This window comes from Asterias amurensis, chromosome 2 (assembly GCF_032118995.1).
Source record: "Asterias amurensis chromosome 2, ASM3211899v1".
Taxonomy (NCBI): Eukaryota; Metazoa; Echinodermata; class Asteroidea; order Forcipulatida; family Asteriidae; genus Asterias; species Asterias amurensis.
The window spans coordinates 8,965,650-8,989,018 of NC_092649.1; the positions used below are offsets into that span (position 1 = coordinate 8,965,650).

The following is a 23,369-nucleotide window of genomic DNA, read 5'->3' on the forward strand; positions in this document are numbered from 1 at the left end:
GAAATAGAGCCCAGACGCCACACTCCGATGCGTGCTCGTAAAAGACGGGGGACCAGTCTAATGTACGACACGAGTGCTCATACATGTTGTCGATCGAATGGCTGGGAACATCACCGTTGGATCTCACGGTAAGACTGTTTGTTTTGGGGTGGGTTTTTCTTTTACTGCGGAGATGTCTTAGATATACGTTCTTTATTAAAGCAAGGAGTAAAAACAAGTGTTAACTCGCACATGTTTCAGAAAATGCCGAGTCCCAATTTAGGAGAGTTTTTGTTTTGTTAGTTTTAGGTCCGGTCCAGTTTCCGGACCGTCAGTGTCATTGTGTCTTCATACACACTGGATTGCATGCTGTACATAAATCGTGTATTCTGTCAGTTCAGTTTGTTGTGGGAGGGGGGAGGGAGGGGCAGCCCCATAAATACTTTAGCAGTGGGAGTGTGAGGGGTGACGAATATCGCATTACCGGATACTTTGGCACCTTGAAAACTCACGAGTATAGATCAAGCAGCAAAAATGTTTAAATAAAATAATGAATTTACCTTTAAAAAAAAAATAATAATAATAACATTAATTTTATTAACACTTGCACTTTTTGCAGGTAATTCAATCAAATAATTTTTTTTTTTAATTTCTTCGGATAGCTTTCCGTTTGGCGCCACCACTTTTTCACTCATTTTTACAAACAAAAAGGGATTTTTCATTATTTCATCTAATAAAAAAGTGGTGCTATTCAAAAACTTTTCTGCTGGGCTACGATTACGAATCCCTGAAAGAAGAGTATTTCAAGACTAAGCATGCTAAGTAAGTGACTGAACACTGAGCGCGGACATTTAAAAAAGAAATTACCCCAATCAAATTATGACGTCACCTCAGGCCAGTCTACTGACTGTGGACAGAGTGATGAGGATATTGCGCTACAATATAAAACAATAGGCCTAGGTAGGCTAGGTGTCAATTAAAAAAAATGGGCCTGTTGAATTGTTCCCAACCATCGCTCCACCCACAGCCCGACTGCCCAACAACATCATGATTTGATTGGGGTCATTCCAAGATAAAAATTTTGAGAGAGGAAGTTAATTTTGAAGAAATTAAAGAAATATTCTTTGAAATATCTTGTTAAGAGGTTGGTTATTTAAAGTTTAATTATTAAAACATCCAAAGCACTCGCGTCAAGCTTGAGAGTAGGAAAGGCTTAAAGCGAACACTTTAAGAATTGGTTTAACTGCCCACCTTCCCATAGGGAATGTACCTTGGATTGCTGACTGCTTAGATGAACAAAATATTGGGCCTTAGCTAATGATCAAGAGTATCCAAATCACCTTCACTCTGTTTTTTGTTAAAATTTTAAAGTTAGAAAAACAAGATTCTTAAAGCCATTGGACCCTTTCGGTACAGAAAAAAAAAAAAGTTCACAGATTTACAAATAATTTACAGGGTTTACAGAAGGTAATAGTGAAAGACTTCTCTTGAAATATTAGTCCATGAAATGCTTTACTTTTTGAGAAAACGGTAAAACAATATAAATTCTCGTTAACGAGAATTACGGATTTGTTATAAACACATGTCATGACACGGCGAAACGCGCGAAAACAGGAGTGGGTTTTCCTGTTATTTTCTCCCGACTCCGATATCCGATTGAGCCTAAATTTCCACAGGATTGTTATTTTATATATAAGTTGTGATACACGAAGTGTGGGACTTGGACAATACTGTTTACCGAAAGTGTATAATGGCTTTAACCACGAGGTAGTAACAACCAGTAACAACTACTAATGAGTACTGTCCCCCCATCTTGGATCTAATACCAAACTTTTTGGGCTTTTATGGCTCTCTTTTTACATCAGTCTTTTAATTAGTCGCCATTTCAGCCCACCATCTATATATCTAAAACACTAAGTTCTTATTAGCAGGTCGTACCACTTTGATTGCAAATATCGCCCTCTAAGTTAAAATATACATGACTATTGCATATACTGCTATACATACTTCTCTGTATTTCTTACATTTGTTTTGTGGAACTACTACGACCTGACTATTATTCATAGGGCTTACCAAATGATCAGCAACTAAGCAATGAATCTCAGTGACTTACCACACAAAACAAAAACTGAGATAGATCTTCTCTTAAGGACTTGTACAACTCATTTTGATTCTGGTCACGTGAAATAAATTCTGGCCCGTGAAAATATTGAACTTCAACAAGCCCTACGATCTTGTTGATTTTCGCTCTGAATGCAAGCCATGCCTGATTGTCAAATTTTGCTGAGATAAGGCCTAAAAAAAATATATGTTGGATTGCCCTATCCCGACCGATTGTAAAATGAGGAAAATCTTGGTCGCGTTTTTTGTTTTCTTTCTTTTTTTTTCGTTTGGGTTTTCCCTTCTTTTTTTACTTCAGAATTGTGATTTCATGAATATTTTATGCTCACAAAATGGTAGATTTGACACAAATATTTATTTTCAGCCTACTACTTACTGTCGACAACAATAATTATTCAGTGCAACCATGGTGCAACACAGTCGTGGTATTCAGCGTTCACAAAAGCGCAACGGAGATCGATTTCCCTCTTACACATATCAAACCGCACGCCCGTTTATCCGACGTCACGATTTTACAAGGAACCAGTCTAACAATCCATTGAACAACAGAGGGGGCTGTTGCCAGTAATGCCCTTTTATGGTATCACTCGTTTATTGAATGGATGAAAAACATGGTGAATGAAATGACTCTTGAAAATAGTTTTTGAAGGGTTTTGCCAAAATAAAGACGCAAAAAGAGCACTTGAAGCAAGATATATAAGATGAAATACCTTGCTTGTTTGACAAACAGATCTTTCATGAAAATGTTTATGCATTTTTGACAGGGCATTCTTTGACATCTAAAAAAAAAAAAAAATAAATAAATAAATATCCCGACCGACCGACCCAAGCAAAAAATCGGGTGAAAGGGCAATCCAACATATTTTTTGGGGGCCAGAGTCTTAACTCTTTGTAAAATCCACCCCTGGCCACTTATTGAAGAATCCCAGGATGTGTATTAACCAGTAAAAACCACAATAATAGTCTTACCTTGTTTATTCTTTGTAGACATGTTAAGGTAACACTGTAAGAAATGGCAGGTCCTGATGTTGGACCAGTGCTCAATATAGACAACTGGCATTACAGAGCTGAAGGAAGCAGTTCGTTTGTCATCTTTAACCCAAAGGTATGTTCAACGCACTGTGCTATTGAACCCTTGCACGCGCGTCACACGCGACGACTGATGCCACGCTCACCATGATGGTGGTTAATAGGTTTACATATAAATGAAGTGTAAACGCCACGTTGCCTAAAATGCGCACTTCTCTAAATAATACATGTTGACATTCACCACCAAAATGGTGCATCCAAGATTAAGCTGATGATGACGTCAGGTGAATTAGGTCAATGCTATGCTAGGCTTGCTAGGAAGTTTAAGTAGCCCATGTTAAAGGCAGTGGACACTATTGGTAATTTCTCAAAATAATTATTAGCATAAAACCATTCTTGGTGACGAGTCATGGGGAGAGGTTGGTGGTATAAAACATTGTGAGAAACGGCTCTCTCTAAAGTGCCGTAGTTTTCAAGAAAGAAGCAATTTTCCACGAATTTGATTTCGAGACCTCAGATTTAGAACTTGAGGTCTCGAAATCAACCATCTTAACGCACACAACTTCGTGTGACAAGGGTGTTTTCTTCTTTCATTATTATCTCGCAACTTCGATGACCGTTTGAGCTCAAATTTTCATAGGTTTGTTATTTTATGCATATGTTGAGATATACCAACTGTGAAGGCTAGTCTTTAACAATTACCAATAGTGTCCACTGCCTTTAAAACATGTATGGTCATCTTTCTTTCTAATGTATTAGTGGTAGCAATCGAAACCGGTTTTAAGTAATGGTCAAACCGACTGATTATGACATTACTTACGAAACACAATCAGACATTCTTATCACAGCACAAGTAAAAACAATAAATATTTGTTTTATGACACCCAAATAAATGTCTAGTACCAACAGTAGATGCTGATGTTGCTATGGCTTTAGTACTCTTGTTGCTATGGGTATAATAAGTTGGTGACCATGGACACTAAAAAGATTATTTTTTTACTTTTTGATTATGAAACTGTTTTGGAAATGGAATGAAGTAGAAATATGTACTTTAACTTCTCTAACCACAACTACGGGTTGTGTTTTGTTTTTATAGATTAGAAGGATACTGAAATTGAGGAAGACGGATGCCAGAGACTCCTCCCAAAAGGTCAGCCCCCTCTGTACCCCCCCCCCCCCCCCCCCCGTACACCCACCATCTCCCCCTCCCCCAAATCCACATTGTGCATCAAACTACAGTGGTTGTGCAGAATGTAAATTGGGTATACAATTTAAAGAGATTGCGCTTGCTCATTCATATGAGGAGTTGGAATGTTTTCTTTTCATGGTTTTAAGTAAAAGCACACAATGGAACTATCCCTTTTATATTGTGATACCATTCACACATCTTTTGTCCGTCTCCCTGCCATTCCAACCTCTTTAAATCCCTTAATGGCCATTTAGGCTTCCTGTTAAGAAAGTCCAAGCCCAGATTACTTTACATGTTGGTGTACACTTACAGTTACATGAGGCCAACTTATTAACAAATACACCTGTTACCCCAAAACCGAGCTGCTCGTCTCATATACCTGGCTCCTCGCTTTGCTAGTGCTTCCAATTTTCTATCCCAACTCCACTGGCTGCCCATTCATGATCGTATTCTTTTCAAGCTGCTTCTATATGTCTGTAAATGCTCCCAGGGGGGTCCTACTACTTGCCGTCAACTCGCCGTCAACTCACTTGCCCCGTCAACTCGCAGTCAACTCATCCAATATACATTTAAAATCCACAAAAGTATCAGCTCAAAGAGAATTCGCGTAAGTTTTAGGTCATATTTCGGAATAAAAATTAAGTTTTTTTTCTCGTGAAAAAATTATCTCGAAGCAGTAAAACCGTCGCCGCCATCTTGCTTTTTCACATGGATTAGTCTTGGCCCAAGATGTCAATGATTGGTATTTTTTTTTAACAACACAAAGTCGTTTTTGTGAATGAAATTTTACCGAAAACCATCAGAAATATGTAGTTTAGCCCAGACTTAACACTTCCGTGCCCCATTTATAAATTTTTAATGTAAATTTTAATGAGTTGACGGCACGAAAATGAGTTGACGACGAGTTGACGGCAAGTCGGCGAGTTGACGGCAAGTAGTAGGACCGTCCCAGGGTCTTGCTCCAAATTATCTTTCTGACCTACTGTCTTCTTATACACCTGGCAGAGAAGGTCTGTGCTCCTCCTCTGATAAATCCCTTCTCTGTGAGCAAAGGCCTTCTCGATCTGCCGGCTCCAAGTCTTTTTCTTTGGCTGGGCCGAAGCGAAAAGATAAAGCGAAAATACATAGAAAACATAGTTTTTTCTGTCTTTTCTGGGTTATGAAATACAATTATGTATTTTACCTTAAATGGTGGGTTTCCTCATTCAACCAGGTTAGAGTCAAAATGATTTAAACAAAATTTATTTGTCTATTTTTTTTCCCATTTTTTTTCTTTCAGGTTTGCGATGAAGATTGGACCCTCTGCCATGATTATGTCAAGACATTGATCCAGCCAATACTGGGGTCAAAGTTCATCTGCCTCCCAGTACGTATTCTTAACCCTTAATTTTCCTTTAACTTGTTGCTATAGATTACACGATAAAAGATGCAGTTGATACCCGCGATCACTTCGCTAAACAGGGACGGATTCGTGAGAATTCTGTGACAGTTTTCATGTACCTTTCTTTATAATTCTGTATATGATTTGAGGCATTGCATGGTGAGGTATCAATTATATTTGGTTTGCGGTAACACCATGTGTGTATCTACTTGCCAGGTACAGTTAGTTCTGTAGAGAACTGTCTTTCTATATTCTACTACCGCGGAGTAGATTTATCAGATTGTTCGGGAGACTTCTTAGTTCTGAAAAGAATGTATAGAATATTTTCTGGGACTATTACCTTAGCTTACAGTATCGTAATTAACTGCACTACCACGGAGTCAGTTCATGAAATGGTCTCGGAGTTTTGACTAGCTTGCTCTATAATTCTGCCTATATAAATCAGCATCATGCTGACAAATACCTAGTCTATGACTCTCCTTTAAGCAATACAAAATATATTTGTTCAATGAACTGAAGTTGCCTCACAGGATGATACTACAACTTAGGTAAACAAGTACACAAGTCATCTTTGGCCCAGTTTCATGAAGCTGTTAAGCAGGTAATTCTGCTTAGCAATTGAGTGGGGCACCAGTTGCAGTATTATAAACTGTATGTTTTTTGGGCTGGTTACATATTTCTGCTAAGCACAATATTTCTGTGCTTAGGACGTTTTTATGCTTACATGCTTTGGGCCCAGGTGCTATCCGTCCCCTTCTGGTTCCACGCCATTATGTGTCAAGTTCCATCAACAATCAATTTTAACAACAGGTGTAAAAGTTGTGTGGCAATCTGTGAAAATGAAACAAAAGTTTAAAAACCTAAAACCAATAAAGTAATTCATAGTTTCTGTTTGGGGTGGATCTTTCACACATTTTCGTTTACATACACTGTTTTCTTGTTTACACTGTTTTTTTGTGTGTTTTTTTACATGACGCAATATTCATCAGGTTATTGTTGTCAGATATTGCCTGATGTTAACGATTTCTGAGCATCTGTGCTCACACGCTGTGTACACAACGACAATTACCATGATGACAGATCAATGTAATTCATTCAGTGTGATAAGCCCTAAGTTGTACAAACACATGTCAAGTTAAAAACAAATCGGCTTAACAAAACTCAATTTAAATAATCAACGCATTCCAGTTATACGTTGGGCCCAAAGCAGAAAATATTGCTTTTTTAAAATCAAAATGGGGCAACATTCACATCGATGTGAATGACATGACTTTTGGGTTGGTACCCTGTTTCTTTTCAGCAATATTTGTAAAAATATTTGACAACGGACAAACACATTAAATTTCCAAGTTTCAGCTATGCGTCAAGTTTGCTTGAATGGAAATTTGTTTTCAAACTTGTAATGTGCTCGTTGAATACGGAAAAAAGATAGTGCATCTGCATCCAATATGGGACTATTATTTGTTGATACCCCATAATAGCACTTGTGTGATAGTGTTTGAGCATCATGTAAATCAACTTCTTCTTTTGTGGCAATTCTTTCCAGAAAATGATCCCAACCACAAGAAAATTCCTTGAGGCCGCCATCCAGAGGTTTGGGCATCAGCGCCCCGAGAAACGCCTCGGTTCCCAGATTGATGTCAACAAGTCGTACGTTCTCAGCTTTCCAGATTTCTGCTTCTTGCCAAGTCCAGAGAAAATGTCTGATAATCCCACATTTAGTATCGAAATAAAGGTAGTTTAATTTTCATTTGTATTCTATTTAGGTGTTCGGCCACCAGCCGAACAACTATTGTTATTGTTCTGTTTTTTTTTTTGTTTTTTTTTCTGCGTGTTCTTCTCCTCGAACGTTCTCGCGCGATTTTCGCAAAAACTAAAGCTTGTATGAACCTGAAACTTACCATATACATTGATCTTAATGAGTAGACGAAAATGACGTCATTACGTTCAAAAAAACGCTAAAAATTGGAGAGTTCATATCTTGAGAACTACAAATGCCACACACAAGATATTTGGTGCATATAAAAGGTCTTGTAATTAGCTACAAAAGTCGTGCACAACGTGACCTCATGTGACTTTTACTTCCGGTTGAAACCGGAAGTTCAAAATTTCAAAAGTTCATATCTCAAGAACTATATATCATATTCCCAAAATTTGAATATCAGTTTGAAGATCAGTTATCCTGCTCAAACTTTTGCACAAACATAATGCCAGTTGAATTTTGCCTTCTGGTCGTAAAAGCGCGCGTTTGTGTTGACCTCCATTCATTACGCGTAGAAACCAGATAGTATCGCCATTCATGTATGTGAATGCTACTATTGTATTGTGGGTGTGTGGGTGTGTGTGCGTGTAGTTCATGTAGGCCTACATTGTATCCATGCTCTACGACAAAACAGCACTGCGTGGCTGTGGGCATTACGGGTTGTGTATACACATGCAGACTCCGTTGAAGGCGCACGTAATTCAAATTCCACTACGCTGGGATTCGCCTCATCTTTCTTCGTGCGATTTTGAACAAAATGTTAAACTACTATGAACTTGAAACTTATCATAAACATGAACCTTCATGAGTAGATGAACCCGCAACTTTTTTGGAATGATGACGTCATTGATGACGTCATTACGTTAAATAAACGGTAAATAATTGAAAAATTCATATCTTGAGAACCACAAACGCTACGTACAAGATTCTTTCACTACATGAAACCTCTTGTAATGTTTTACAAATGTTGTACACAACGTGACCTCATTTGACCATTCACCCGAACACCCTGAGTTTGTACACAAACTCTCAATTTCTAGTTTATACTGTTTTTATGCGTACATTCCACATTTATATTTTGCAAAGGGCACTTACTTTGGCAAATTCAGAAGTCTATGGTAAAGGGGCACCAAGGCCGAGACCAGGGCAATGGATTTCATGGCCTCTGTGGCCTTCATTTAATTCCAGGCATGTTTTAACAATCCAAATATTCAAATCATTGGTTTCAATAATCATTCATTATATTTGCATATTTCTGGGATTATACAAAATCAGCCAAAGCCTGAACTTTTTAATGAGTGTGTTCATTTGCATATCTCTTGTTTCAGCCAAAGAAAGGTTTTCTTCCCGTTTCTCACCATATTCCAGATGATCTTGCCATTAAGTATTCAGTCTGCCGTGTGTGTCTGCATCAACACCATAAGGTATCAATAAACACCCAATCAAATTGGTTCTTTCGTTTTATCCACCAATCAAATTGCCTGTTTAACAAATTTGGCGTGGAAATGTTGTTGCTGAGCGGTTAAGAGCTGGGCAGAGTGTGGGTTCGAATCCCCAGACATGACACTCGTGTCCTTAAGCAAGACAATTATCCAGGTGTTCCTGGCTGTGGCTGCGGCTGCTGAATGCGCCGAAGCACCTTGTACACCCTTATAAGGTGCTTCATAATTACATGTAGGTCCAAATATTCATCACTGCAATAACACAAACCAAAAACACAAACTCACAAAATTCTTAATAAATCTCAAACTTTTGCTAATTTACCCAGTCCGCACTGATAAATGTCTTCAGTAGTATCTTCTGTATTATTTGAAAGCATAAAATCACCGTAAATTTGTTCACCCCAAATCTGAAAAATCTTTCTGAAAGTTTGTATATACTCAGTGCTTAAGTACCTTGTTGGTAGATACGTGCGCTATATTATAAGTTATCACACAAGCGCGAGTGGAATACGGAAAACTATAGCGCTTCTGCGTCCCATATCCAACGAGGCCGAAGGCCGAGTTGGATATGGGACGCAGAAGCGCTATATTTTCCCGTATTTCCACGAGTGCGCGTGTGATAACGTATTTATCTTCAAGCAAACTTGGCGCCTGACATAGAACACACAAGACGCATAGTAGTGATATTAGCCGTGCAATATAGGTTTTTATCACCACTCCATTCTGCCAATCTGATTGGAGGATTAGCGCGTACTTGAAGATAAAAGATATTATTATTATAGTGTATTATTATTTTATCAACGACCAATAGTGGTGGTTCTTTGGTTTTACCACCAACCAATTCCACTTTTATATAATCAAACATTTTGGGTATCAATGACCGATCAAGCTGACTGTTTGGTTTCACCAACCAACCAATCACATTGTCTGTTTTGCTTTATAATCAAATTGGACTTTTTATCGATTGTCCAATCAGGTTGGCTGTTTAGTTTCACTAACCAATCACATTGACTGTTCTGCTACATAATCAAACTGGCCAGTAAATCATTGACCAATCAAGTTGGGTTTTGTTTTCACTGAGGACCAATCAATTTGATTGTTTAATAACAAAACAACACCAAATAGAGATTTAAGGAAAGGGAACTTGGTTTATTTTTCAATGGAAGATACTTTGTTTTGAATCAGAAAATTATCCATTTGGGATTTACCTTTCTAGGCCCAATCTGACGAGGAAATTCAATGCAGCTATTTGTATCGGATGTGATCTAGAAGTTAATCACTGATGTGTTTGTTTGACTGTTTAGGTCCAGAATGGTGTGTGGGAGCATCATAGTCAATACTGTCCACTGGATCTCTTCTCTTGGTAAGACCAATAAATCACCCCAGGGGTTAACGATAGCTATTGCTATTGCTGCTGCAGCTGCTGCTGCCAAGCCTTGTTCCTACGGTTGATTGATCTCGCTGGACCATTTTCCCCGGCAATCCACTTTACATACCCGCTCAAGTACGGTAACCTGCAAAAGAGGCATCAAATTAAAGAGCCACTGGTCCCCTCTCATTCCTCTTTGATCTTTTGATAATGTCTGAGTATAGGGTGATGACTGCGTCAAAATGTGATTCATTTGGGATGGAATCGCCTCCTCATGCAAGTACTAGGTATCCAACAAGCGCCATACAAGTGTGTACTCCATTAGCCTAGAACACTATCGGGCTGTGCATGCTGCCCAAGATCAGCCTGGATGGCAAAATTGAATATCTAACGTGGCAAAAACCTGTGGTCACAGCGACTTGACTTTGGGCTAAGTTCGGTCTGAGTAGTACCAACTATATATTTATACACACAAAGTAATTTTTATATTCTTGGGAGCCAATCAGCGTAGTTTCTTGGTTCAAGGGGTTAGTGACGAGAGGTTGATGCCCATCGCAGCAGGACTAGCTGCTGCAGCTGCTGCTTCCACCATCGCCCAATGCTTGTTATCAAAAATTTCTACCCAAAATCTCCAGGTTGTAAGTCAAAAATCCCAGGAGCACAATATTTTCGAAATTCCATTAACCTCTTTGGGTTATGGGTTTGCAATTTATTCATGAGCCTTGGCGCATAATTTTTTCTGTACATGAATACATTAGTAATAGGACACAAGAGGGCGCTATTTCAACTTAGCAGTGCACATGCTAATAACTTACAAAACCTTCTTTTCTCCATTCCAGTGACCCACCTCGTATGAAATACTGCCTCAATATGCTACTTAGAAACCCCCAGAATAATTTCAGAATTTGTAAGGTAAGGGAATTTTATTATTATTGATGAAAGTTTATTTGATTTTGTCTATAGTTTTCTCGGTTGTGTTGCTGGCCAATGAGATAAAATCAGGAAAACGCTGTGCCAGATCTTCGCCTTTGTCTGATGTGTATGCCCTCTATGTTAGCATTTTACAACAAAATATCAACATCGCCGTATAGCAGAACACAATAAAGGGGACCACTTTGCATCCATTGTGATTTGTTTTGGCGGAGCAAATAAGAACACCAGACTTATAGCCATTAAATACTTTCGGAACAGAAAAAAAAAAAAGTTCACAGATTTACAAATAACTTACAGGGTTTACAGAAGGTAATGGTAAAAGACTTCTCTTGAAATATTATTCCATGAAATGCTTTACTTTTTGAGAAAACATTAAAACAATTATCAATTCTCGACAACGAGAATTACGGGTTATAGTAAACACATATCATGACACGGCGAAACGTGCAGAAACAAGGGTGGGTTTTCTCATTATTTTCTCCCGACTCCGATGACTGGAGTGGGCCTTTGGACAATACTGTTTACCGAAAGTGTCCAATGGCTTTAAGCTCTGGTGTTTCTGATCAACACTTGTGTCCTCAGCAAGACATTTAAAATTATTACTGCATCTCCTTTGGATGTCAAGTCGTTGGTCCTATTTGTTGTGGTATGCATATTAAAATAACCCAGTGCACTTATCGAAAAGAGAATGGGTACGTCCCGTTGTGCCTGGTCGGATCGGCTGCATATTGCACCACAGCACTTTGTGCTATGTTAAGGAATTTGTCTCATACTTCCAGCTCCTCAATATCTTGCAGGAAAATACTGAATGTTGGAGCACCTTGAGCGTCACTGAGTGGCGGATATGAAGCCACTATTATTTTATTATCACGTGAGCAGTTTTTCAAATGGCTCAATTTTTCCATTCCAGGACGGTGTGCTAATTTATCAGGTCTTTGAGAAATCAACGCCATCACTGCAGGAGCAGCAGGATTTGGTGAATCAGCTGAAGCCCTACTTTGGGGATGGCACCTCGACTGAGATGATTGAAGAAAACCCTCTTGAAAGGTATGTTGGATACTGTTATTTTCCACTTTTATTCTGAGAAAATAGAATTAGCTGTTGCAAACAACTTACCTACCAAATGGACCAAGGGTATAAATGCAAAAAAATAGTTAATGGCCTGACGTTTCGACCCTTGCAGAGGCTGTCTCAAAGCCTTTGAGAAAGACTCTGCTAAGGTCGAATCGTCAGGCCATCAACTATTTTTCCACTTTTATTCTGACGCTTTCTTTTGAAGAAAGTGTTTGGGTTGATCAAAGAAAAAAAATACTTGAGCTGCTGGCGCTTTACCAACTGAGCTATCTATCTAGCCTAAAGTAACAATGTTTGTGGTCTCATATTTTGTCAACAGCTTTGTGTGGGGTGCCAGTCAGAAGTCATATACTGCGGTATAGCCAGGGATCACACCCTTTGGAATCAGCTTTCACACAAAACACATAGCCTATGTGCCCTTCGTGATTTCAAACTTGCTCTCAAAACCCATCTGTTCCAGTACATTGTTGAATCTGTTTAGTCACTAAACATTGAACATTTTCTTAATGTTCATAGTTTGTTGTAAATTGATGGATTAATTTCTTGTATTTTTAAAAATTTCCATTTCATGGCTTCAGGCCCTACATAATTTTTCTAGGTCTTCTGTTTCTAATGTTTTAAATTTGTATTTGTATTTGGAAAAAATAATTGTTATTTTTTTTATATAAAAATACAACACCAAATAAAAAGTCACAGACTAATGGCATTTGGTTAACAATCAAACTACATCAAAAATATATGTGCAAGCTTGAAGTGGCTTTCAGGTCTTGTGTGTCTGGCAGCTCGCATTAAAACAAAATTATTTTATAAAGTTACCATCAATTACTAAAAGTAATGTTGTTGTTGTTGTTTTTGCAGCTCATGTGTACAGGCCTTTCTGGATGTATTAATCAGGACCTTATTATCAAACAATGTTCAAAACGGTATCACACCCCATGTTTCGTCCAGGCCGAGCCTAGGTGCGCAATTCTGCAAGGAAAGTGGCTATAAGACTAAAGGTAGGTTAGCAGGAGACTTACATCCTTTCAGTGGCAAAATACAAAAGTAGCTATTGTTGAAAATAAAAATCATGCCTGATACTTCCTGAAGGCAATGAAGGCGATCGCCTCCATGCCCCCTGGTTATTGACTTGGTGCCCTTGAAATGTTCCAGTAGAAACTAATTTCCTTTAAGGGTGCCCTTTACCAAGGAGAAAATGCCTTGGTGCCCTTGCCCCTTTCAAAAAGAAACCATATAGGCCTGCAGTATGTATCAGTTTCAGGGTGGTTTCACAAGGGGTGTTGAGTTGCATGAATGCCGATGCCGGCTTGTTTCATTTGCTATTGCTCCTCGTTCAATGTATATTGATGGATTACTTTCTTGTATTTTTAATATTTCCGTTTTTATGTGTGTATATATATATCTCTAGATATGTTGTTTCTAATGCTTTAAATTTGTATCTACTTTTGTTTTCATTCTTGAATCTTTTTATGTTGATTTAAAAACAATCTTGTATTTTTAATATTTCTATTTTTATATGTATATATAAATATATATATCTAGGTCTGTTGTTTCTGATGTTTTAAATTTGTATCTACTTTTATTTTTATTGTTGAATCTTTTTATGTCAGTTATTTTTGGGTTACTTAGTATTTAGCCTATATTTTTGGACATGTTTTGAGCCTTATGTTTTTATTGTTAGGTGCATTGAGGAATCTGTGTTCATATTGCGCCTTATGAATGTTTTTTATTACTATAATTATTGTTATTATTTATATCAGGTGTTTAGAGGCAAAAAATATTGTGTCAGTAAAAGTTCCCGGAGACAGCAATATTGCTTCAATATTGCTCTATCCGGGCATTTTAACAAGATTCGCTGGTTCCCAAATAGTCAAGAGCGCGCGCTCACTGTTGTAAACCAGTGAACGGAGCTGCAGATAATGATGGCTGCTTCTTCTAGTGGCGCCAGATTCGCTTCGGTTTCCGATGAGGATTTTGAAGAACTTTTGAAGAACAAAGACGCAGAAAACACATTGAAGGCTACAAAACAAGCAGTACATGTTCTGAGAGCTTACCTGACAGGGAAGAAAAATCTTCCCACGATTTTTGAAAGAGTAGATAAGCCTGAAAATTGAATTTGAAAATCTGGAATCAGGTAAGCCAAAATAGTGTTACTTTGATCAAGTCCGCAGCCTGATATAAATAATAATAATAATATGGGATGGATTTTTTCAAACCCACAACCTTTGCAATTCTAGAGCAGTGTCATACCAACTAGGCCACTGAGATTGCCCGGTAGCTAGAGGCAGTTTGAATCCTATGTTTTAGCAGCAGGTACTGCAAACGGTTTAAAAGAATATTAATTTGGGTTTTTACCCATACACACCGATGTCAAACCAGTAACTGTAAAGTGTTTTATTTTTATGTTAGACTCGTTTCAGACCAGTGTGAAAGCTGAGGCGATTGAAAACTGCATTCTTCAGAGACTGCTCGCTGCCCAGTCACTGTCCGTCTTAGAGATTGATGAAATCTACCCACTGTATCTAAAAGTCTTAAAATACTTGGAGGAGCATCCCGAAGACAGGTATGTGCAGAGGTGGAGCCTTCACTCATCTCAGACCTCCATACATGTACGATGTGGGTGTTTTCTTCACCCATTTTATGGTTAATTAGATAATAAAATACAAGGGAAACTGACTGGGTACATTTTAAATTTGTGGTTGAACCAAGAAAAATTTTACTAGGGTGGGATTTGAACCAAAGACCTCCCGAATTATTGTGCCGGCACTCCACCAACTGAAATATATCTAACCCTATTTCGGCAGTCGCCCAATTTTGTCAATGATTTTGTTTGGGGTGTCGTGTAACCAGGGGTAACACCAGGGATACAACCTGATAGGGCCAGGGGGATCACCTTAAAGCCATTATACACTTTCGGAACAGAAAAAAAAATAAAAGTTCACAGTTTTACAAATAACTTACAGGGTTTACAGAAGGTAATGGTGAAAGACTTCTCTTAAAATATTATTACATGAAATGCTTTACTTTTCGAGAAAACATTAAAACAATTATAAATTCTCGTTGTTGAGAATTACGGATTTATTTTAAACACATGTCATGACACGGCCAAATGTGCGGAAACAAGGGTGGGTTTTCCCCTGTTATTTGACCGATTGAGCCTAAATTTTCACAGGTTTGTTATTTTTTATATCAGTTGTGATACACGAAGTGTGGGCCTTTGGACAATACTGTTTACCGAAAGTGTCCAATGGCTTTAAGGGGATGCAACTTTTATTTCACATATATAAACCACAAGGAAAACTGACTGATAATTTTTAAATGATTTGGGGTTGAATAAACATTTTATGCTTTGACAACTAATTCTTAAAGCTCTGTGTGTTAAAAGCATCAACAAATTTCCTAACGGTCAAAATCTGTTTCCTTTTCCACTCCTCAGTCATAATTACATTCTAGATTTCCCGTATGGAGGAACCTTCAACTACGCTGATGGTCTGCATCTTGGCATCAGTAACAACGGGACCAACGGGAAGAAACTGGACTTGTCTAACGTCTCCATCAAAGATGCCGTGCAGTTGATTCGAGAGTTTCTCATCACACGTACTGTGAAAGATTGTTCCATCATGGTGGCAGCCCAGCTAGTAGATGAAAACTATGACGGGTAGGTTGTCATCATAGATCATGAAGAAATATCATTCTTAAATAGATGTTAATCTTGCTTCAGTTCGAAGACTGATACTTGGTTTTACCCAAACATCAATGTGTATTATGTCATCATCATTTGACATGTGTTTTGCGCTTTTTTATCATTTGTATGGATGTGGACAAAATAGGTTGTCATCAAAAATTTAATTTTTTAATAAGTGTCAAGATTTGCCTCTTTTGTTGATAACTGCCTTCAAAGAGTTGTTTTAATCCACTTCAAAATATAAAAGGCATTTGCTCCAAGAAATGGGTCACTTGATAACCTTCAAAAGAAATGGGCAAATCTTTTTTAAATAAGGGTTCTACCCTGTTTATGCTGTATTTAGCTGTTTGGTTGGTATTCTCTAGTTCTGTGTCTTTTTGGTGTCCTTTTTTGTTTGTATTTTGTTTGTAGTTTTTTAATTTAGTGCTCTTGAAATTCTACTGCTTTGATGTTGAACTAAAGTAGCGCCTCACGCTCAAATTTCAAACTTGTACGTTTAAATTTCAAGCTTGTACGTTTAAAAACTTGTACGTTTAAATTTCAAGTGTTTGTGGGACAAACATTACCACCTACCAGCTTAAATCGTTCCGTGAAATATGCACGCTCCGCCAATCAACTAATAGCCCCCTCTTTTGACTCAATAAGGTTATGTTTAATCACTTCTATTTGTGTTGAATCTACGTTTTAACATGGCCATGTGATCTTCCCTTGACTGGTCTGAATGGATAAACTGTCCCTGGTATTTATGAATGTACATTTTCTTTTGTGACAGTGGGGCGCTTTGTATGCCTAACGGAAAGTCGTATTTGCACTCAGCCGTGGTGATTGATCTCGATCCCAAACCATCGAGTAGAATACCCACCTATGAGAGGACGGACAGGAAGATTGCCCTGGAGTACCTCAGTCACAGTATGGAGAAGACGGGAAAGTAGTAGCAGCGGTAATGTACATTCTAGGCTTTCCATTGTACAGGGGTGTGATTTCTCCTTTTTTTCACTGGAAATACGCTTTTTAACCGTCCACACACCCCCCCCCCCCCCCAGAAATAAATAAATAAATAAAAAATAAAAAATGAAGATAAATGTATTTAAGCAGGCTTCATGCTCGCAAGCTTTCACGCTCACAGTTAATTTGTTTTGCTTCTCAACCTATTCGTAGTGCTCTTGCATGCGTTCAATTTTTTCCTTGAGAGGGCAAGGCCATTTTAATTTTGCTAAGGGCATTTTAAGTCTTTGGGAAGCTTTTGAAGGGGCATCAAGGTGGAGACCCAAACCTTGGCCTCCGTGGCCTCCGTGTTATTCCAGGCCTGGGGCCGGTTTCACAAAGATCTCAAATTGATCGTAACTTCAAATCAATCATAGTTGCTTAGTAAAGTGTGATGTCACAATACAAATCTCTATGGTGATACGGAAAATTTGTTTTGCGATGAATTTTATTGCTTTGTGAAATCGGCCCCAGGTCTTGAGCAATCTTTTTTGTGCAAGTACAAAAGGAAAACGGATGACGAATAGTAGGCATTTAAAAAAAAACTCTTTAGTTTTATAAATATACTTTTGTTTTGTATTTATATATATATAAATAATGTTGCAATGCAATGAAGTAAAACTTATACCCATGGTTTGTGGCATGTTTAAAACACAAACTCAAATGATGGTGTACGCCACTGGTGAACATGTTGCGCGTGCTGTGAGCCTTATCCCATCCGATAAGAAACGATCCTACTGCTTTGACTTTTGAGACACTCCCTAAACACAGAGACACGATCATTGCGATGGTGATGTCAAGTGAAGTGGGTCAATCGTGCAGTCACTCATAATTTGGAGAGTCAAGGGGCCAATTTTGACAAAGCATTTGACCTTTCTGAGGCATGGTGGATACTATAGGAGTACATCATGTGATTCTGGTGTATACAGACAAATTTACCCAAATCTAATAATATTGTCGTAGCATTGTGTGCACAATATCTCAAAAAGGCTCATAACATTTCATCGCAAGACAATTTGTCAGTATTACCATAGTAATTGGTTTTGTGACATCACACTTTACCTAGCAACTACGATTGAATTGCAATGAAGATCAATCTTAGCTCTTTGTCAAACCAGCCGGGCCATTTTCATTTTAAATCCCAAACAAAACGCTTTTTAAAGGAAACACTCAAAATAGGGATGCAAAATAATTAATACAAAAAAAGATCCTCCATCAATTCTTAGAGATCGGTGGACAAGAAACTAATGATAAATTGTCTTTGGCCTCTGTTGGGATACAGACATTAACTTTACCAATGGTGGTCTCATTCATTTGAATATTTGTACTCAATTTACACATACACAATATAGTGTCTAAAATGTGTACACTTTTATATTGAAACCTTATGTATTATACTAATTTTATTTGTAAAATACACTTTTTATTTTTATTGTATTACAATTTTTGTCATATTTTCCTTATACTGAAATTAGAATTTTGTTTATTAAAACGAAATAATCTATGCCAATTTCAAGTGAGCTGACAATTCACTATTAAAGCAGAACTTAAGTTTGCTTAGAGGAAAAAAATTAATCAGATAAAGTTACCATTTTAACGGCATCATTTTGTTGGTTAAATTCTCTGCCAAATTTAACTTGGCAGAGCAAAGGTTTTCTTAAAACCTTTTTTTATTTATTGCAAGGGGGACAAAACAGTACAAACCTTTATCACGGTGTGGCCATCTTGATTTTACTCAATTCCAACTCATTGTAACCAAACTGAGGCTGGACAAACAAATAGTCTGGTGCCATGTTTGCATAATGAATGTAAGCATTTATTAGTGTTTTTGAAAACAGGGAACATGACCAAGATGGTGACAGCGTGATAAAGGTCTATTGTGTCTGCAGAATGATTAACATAACGCACATTATTTAATGCTAAGAAAACAAGCCTTGGTTTCAAGGCTTTATATTTAGAAACAAAACAGGTCCATGTCTTTGTACTTTTTTCATTTGGGTGGATTTGTATCCTTCATTTTTGTGGCACTGATTATAGTTTTCTTGCACAACTTTTTTACTCTATTGAACCACATCGGTTTCTTTGTGTCCAAATCTCAGCAAAGTTTGTTTTTGCTGTACGGCTGAAAATAGGCGTGTGAAGTATTTTGAGAAACAAATTTGGCCAGAAGTGGTTGGTCTTGTCTTGTTCTTTGCGGTTTTTCTGCAAGCAACTTGTTACTTTAGTTTTCTTTGTACTGTACTACCTCACCTCCCTAACACACGTATCTGAAATGGTATTAGTCTTTAGTAGTGGAACCAATATACATTTGATAGGTTCCGTTAAACATCATTTATGTTATTACAAAATAATTGTGTGTCGACTGTGTTCCTGAATAATTTCTTAACCACCAGTTGAAGTGGGATTTCCCAAGAAGCAGAAGTGTGCTGACGAAAACAATATTATTGTGGGTTGAACGAAGAAAAACGGACAAGAGCATGGTTCTGATTAGCCTGAATTCTGCGCTTACGATCTGCCCATTCGCCGCCGAATTTCTGCGCTAGCTGTGTAAGCGCAGAACGCCTAGTAACATGGAGTATGCACGTGCTCAAGCCATTATTCCGTGCTACCCTGTAAAATACACTTGATGTAAGCATGGAATACCTTGCTTCCGTAAGCGCCGATTCTTTGCTTACCGTAAGCAGGGCCATGAAATTAGGCACAGTACTTTTGATTGTTAATAGTTTTAGGTAGCTCAGTCGGTAGAGTGTCGGCCTGTTAATGTGGAAGTTGGAGGTTGTAGTCCCGCTCGAGTCAATTTTTCTTTGATCAACCCCAAACTTTTTTTAAATTGACCCAATTAGTATCCCTTCAAGAAAACAATAGTTAATATTCATTCAGTAACATTCATTACAATAATGCACACTTATTTAGAAATTACACAAGTGTTACATTGGAATGAAATGTAAGTACATGTACACACAGATGAATCAAGCCTACATCCTTACTGACTGTGGAGGGGTAACCCTGTCTCAGTCCCAGGAGTAGGTGGCATTAATATGTCCCTGGTGACAGCTGATTTAAGGTCGATAGCCCAAAATTAGTTGAGTGTAGCCCTCACCTTCGCACACAGCCTTGTGAGTTGGGCCATACCTCATAAAACAAATTTCAAAAGCCTGATTGTGTGAAGTCAATGTAAATAGAAATGGAGCCTGACGGATCAGTCTACTACAAGGGGCCAAGTAGAAGTGTGTTTTTATAAACAGGGTATCCATTGAATTCTTTCAAACCACTTGGGTATTATAGGTAGGTTGTTTTTTAAACCATTAACCAGGGTGCAGCCATTTTGTTTTCTTTCAAAGGCACTGGACACTATTGCTAGGTACTCAAAATAATTGTAAGCATAAAAACTTACTTGTTAACGGTCAATGGAGAGTTGTTGATAGTATAAAACATTGTGAACAACGGCTCCCTCTGAAGTAACGTAGTTTTCAAGAAAGAAGTAATTTTCCACTGAATATTTTATTTTAATTTCGAGACCTCAAAATTAGATTTTTGAGGTCTTGAAATCAAAGAAACATCTGAAAGCACACAACTTCGTGTGACAAGGGTGATTTTTCTTGTCTCGCAACTTCAACGACCAATTGGGTTCAAATTTTCATATTTTTTTTTTGCGCATATGTTGAAATACACCAAGTGAGAAGACTGGTCTTTGAAAATTACCGATAAGTGTCCAGGGGTGGATTTCACAAAGGTAGTCCTAACTTAGGACTAGTCCTAGGCAATGCTAAGAGATAGGACCAGTCCTAAGTTAGGATGAGTTACTGGTCCTAACTTAGGACTGGTCCTATCTCTTAGCATTGCCTAGGACTAGTCCTAAGTTAGGACTACCTTTGTGAAATCCACCCCAGTGTCTTTAGGGCCAATCGAATTGGCGGCTTCGGCTACGGCTGTTGCTAAGGACATCCTGTACTTTAATGCATGATGATATGGCTATCCAGTTGTAGCTGTAGCCGCCAATTCAGACATGGCCAAATCAATTATAACCAAACAGAGGCTGGAATGCAAAATAGTCTGGGTCTTGTTTTTATTGGCCAGTGATGAATTATTTCACTTTAAGTGTTTAGTTTCCCCCTAAAAAAATGATAAGATAAATTATTGGTTTAGGCCCAATAGTTTATATCTGCAAATGAAGAACTGTAACCCCCTTCGATTTTACAATGCCTGATATGTGGATGAAGGAGTGTGTTATGTGTGGGAAAATTGGGGGCTCTTTCCTCATATCGGCCATGGTTTCACTTGGATTGCACCTCTGTGTCGGTAGGGGTGTTACTAAAGCTAGTGGGCAGGATATGTTGTAAGGATTGCAAAATTCATTAACTGTAATAATTGGTTCCATGTCTGTGGACAATTTGAAATATTTCCTTGACACCATTGTAGACTTATGTTTGAGGAAACTTAACTCTGTATTGCAAGTTGTCTTTCATTTCTTCATTTTTGGTTAAATTTTGTTCTGAAGATCTTACAATGAAGTTGGTAATTAAAATAACACTGTGTATCACCGCATAGTGGCAGTGGTGGGATTTTTATAACACTTTATATCATCAGATGGTGGCAGTGGTGTGATATTCATAACCACTCTTTATCACCACATGGTGATAGTGGTGGGATATGCCACTGTTTATTACCACGTGGTGACAGTGGGCGATATAACTATAACACTGTATCATCACATGGTGGCAGCAGTAGGATATTTATTATCACTGTGTCACCACATGGTGGTAATGGTGGAATATGCCACTGTGTATCACCATATGGTGGCAGCAGTGGAATATGTGTAATCGCCCTATATCACCACATGGTGGTAGAAGTGGGGTCTTTATTATTGCCCTAAGTCACCACATGGTGGCAGCAGTGGGATATGTATTTCCTCTCTATATCACCACATGGTGGCAGTGGTGGGATATTACTACTCCATATCACCATATGGTGGCAGTGGTGGGATATTACCACTCCATATCACCATATGGTGGCAGTGGTGGGATATTACCACTCTACATTACCACATAGTGCCAGTGGTGTGATATGTATTAGCACTGTATATCACCATACGCCGGGCGGCTTGTAAGCCCAAAAGTACGGAACTGGGATATTTATTGCCACTCTATATCATCACACAGTGGCAGTGTTGGGATATTTATGACCACTCTGTATCACCACAAGTATAACCACAAATAGTCTTGATCATTAACGGAGTATTATCCAATACATTTTGGAAGACTTCCTAGAAAACAATTGTAATTAGGCCTATTTGTAATATTTAGTATAAATTTTCCTTAGAATCAACCAGGCCAGTGTGCAAAAGATCCTAAGAACCCACCTGAGTTTCAAGTATAAACATCAAACGTTTGCGGACAAGGTGTTTAGCGGGGTGTTTTTTTTTTTTTGGGGGGGGGGTCAGTTAGTCTCAGCATCCCAACCACCCCCCTCTTGTCAGATAATTGCTCACTTGATCCGCCGGTGGTGTGTACATTTTAAAATACCATACTAACTAATTTAAACAATTGCTCTGAAATTGTAACATTTCCAACTTCTTAGTTCAAAAATGAATGAATTGGTCTTCTAAACCAGGGTTTATACAACACGTAAAATATTCTTGTTATATTCACTTTGTACTAATAATTTAGGTTGAAGTTTTCCACTGACACACTCATTTCTTGGTAATAAAGCACTATAAATGCATGTAAATGCAAACAACAAACATTTTTCTGCTCTTTTTGTTTTGTACTGTTGTCATTCAATCATTTCTTTAAAAACAACCTTAATGTAAAGCTCTAAAGAAATACGTGCACAGAAGTTTAAAAACGCATTCAGGTGCTATAGTTGTGAGGCTGGTTTGTAGTGGGTAAACTGGAACCTTGTGCTTCCACGAAATTATGCATATTGCCTGTTTGAGATATGGTGGGCAGTGTTTGTAGGTCTCGAGACCGGTCTAAGACTGTCTCGAGACCGGTACCCCCTCCCCCCTTGGATATGCTGGTCTTTGGCTTGGTCTTGGGTGTACCGATCTAGACTGCTACACTGAAGGTAGGCACTATCGGTATGCACTGGGTGCGTTCGTTTAGCTCCCCTGGGTCGACCCCGGTGTGTGGCGTGTTTTTTTCCCAGGACAAACGTGAGCAGATAATTACCTAAGTTCGTACTGGGGGAAAAAACCGCCACACACCGGGGTTGACCCAGGGAAGCTAAACGACGAACGCACCCACTGTTTGATTTGGTCAGTCACTACAGACAAATTTACCCAAACCCAACAGTGTCAGTCAGCCTTTTCTCAAAATGGCTTAAAGGCGTGGACACTATTGGTAATTACTCAAAATAATTATTAGCATGAAACCTTTCTTGGTGACGAGTAATGGGGAGAGGTTGATGGTATAAAACATTG

General features: G+C 38.3%; 1 protein-coding gene and 1 long non-coding RNA gene across 2 annotated transcripts in view; one reads left to right on the plus strand and one right to left on the minus strand.

Moving 5' to 3' along the window:
- Window positions 1-23,369, minus strand: part of LOC139949843 (uncharacterized) — a 134,315-nt gene that overhangs the window by 67,711 nt on the left and 43,235 nt on the right. The window lies entirely within an intron of this gene.
- LOC139933824 (inositol-pentakisphosphate 2-kinase-like) lies at window positions 9-20,694 on the plus strand. Its single transcript, XM_071928038.1, has 13 exons — window positions 9-128; window positions 3,088-3,205; window positions 4,226-4,279; window positions 5,598-5,684; window positions 7,246-7,434; window positions 8,790-8,885; window positions 10,208-10,266; window positions 11,112-11,184; window positions 12,116-12,252; window positions 13,138-13,277; window positions 14,689-14,842; window positions 15,716-15,937; window positions 16,737-20,694. Exons 2-13 carry the CDS (start codon window positions 3,113-3,115, stop codon window positions 16,894-16,896), a joined length of 1,464 nt encoding a protein of 487 aa, XP_071784139.1. The 5' UTR covers window positions 9-128; window positions 3,088-3,112; the 3' UTR covers window positions 16,897-20,694.

Coding starts and splice junctions, on each gene's coding strand:
- LOC139933824 (XM_071928038.1), top strand. CDS start 3,113: ATGGCAGGTCCTGATGTTGGACCAGTGCTCAATATAGACAACTGGCAT. Junction 11,185..12,115: donor ATAATTTCAGAATTTGTAAG/GTAAGGGAATTT, acceptor TTTCCATTCCAG/GACGGTGTGCTAATTTATCA. Junction 12,253..13,137: donor GAAGAAAACCCTCTTGAAAG/GTATGTTGGATA, acceptor TTGTTTTTGCAG/CTCATGTGTACAGGCCTTTC.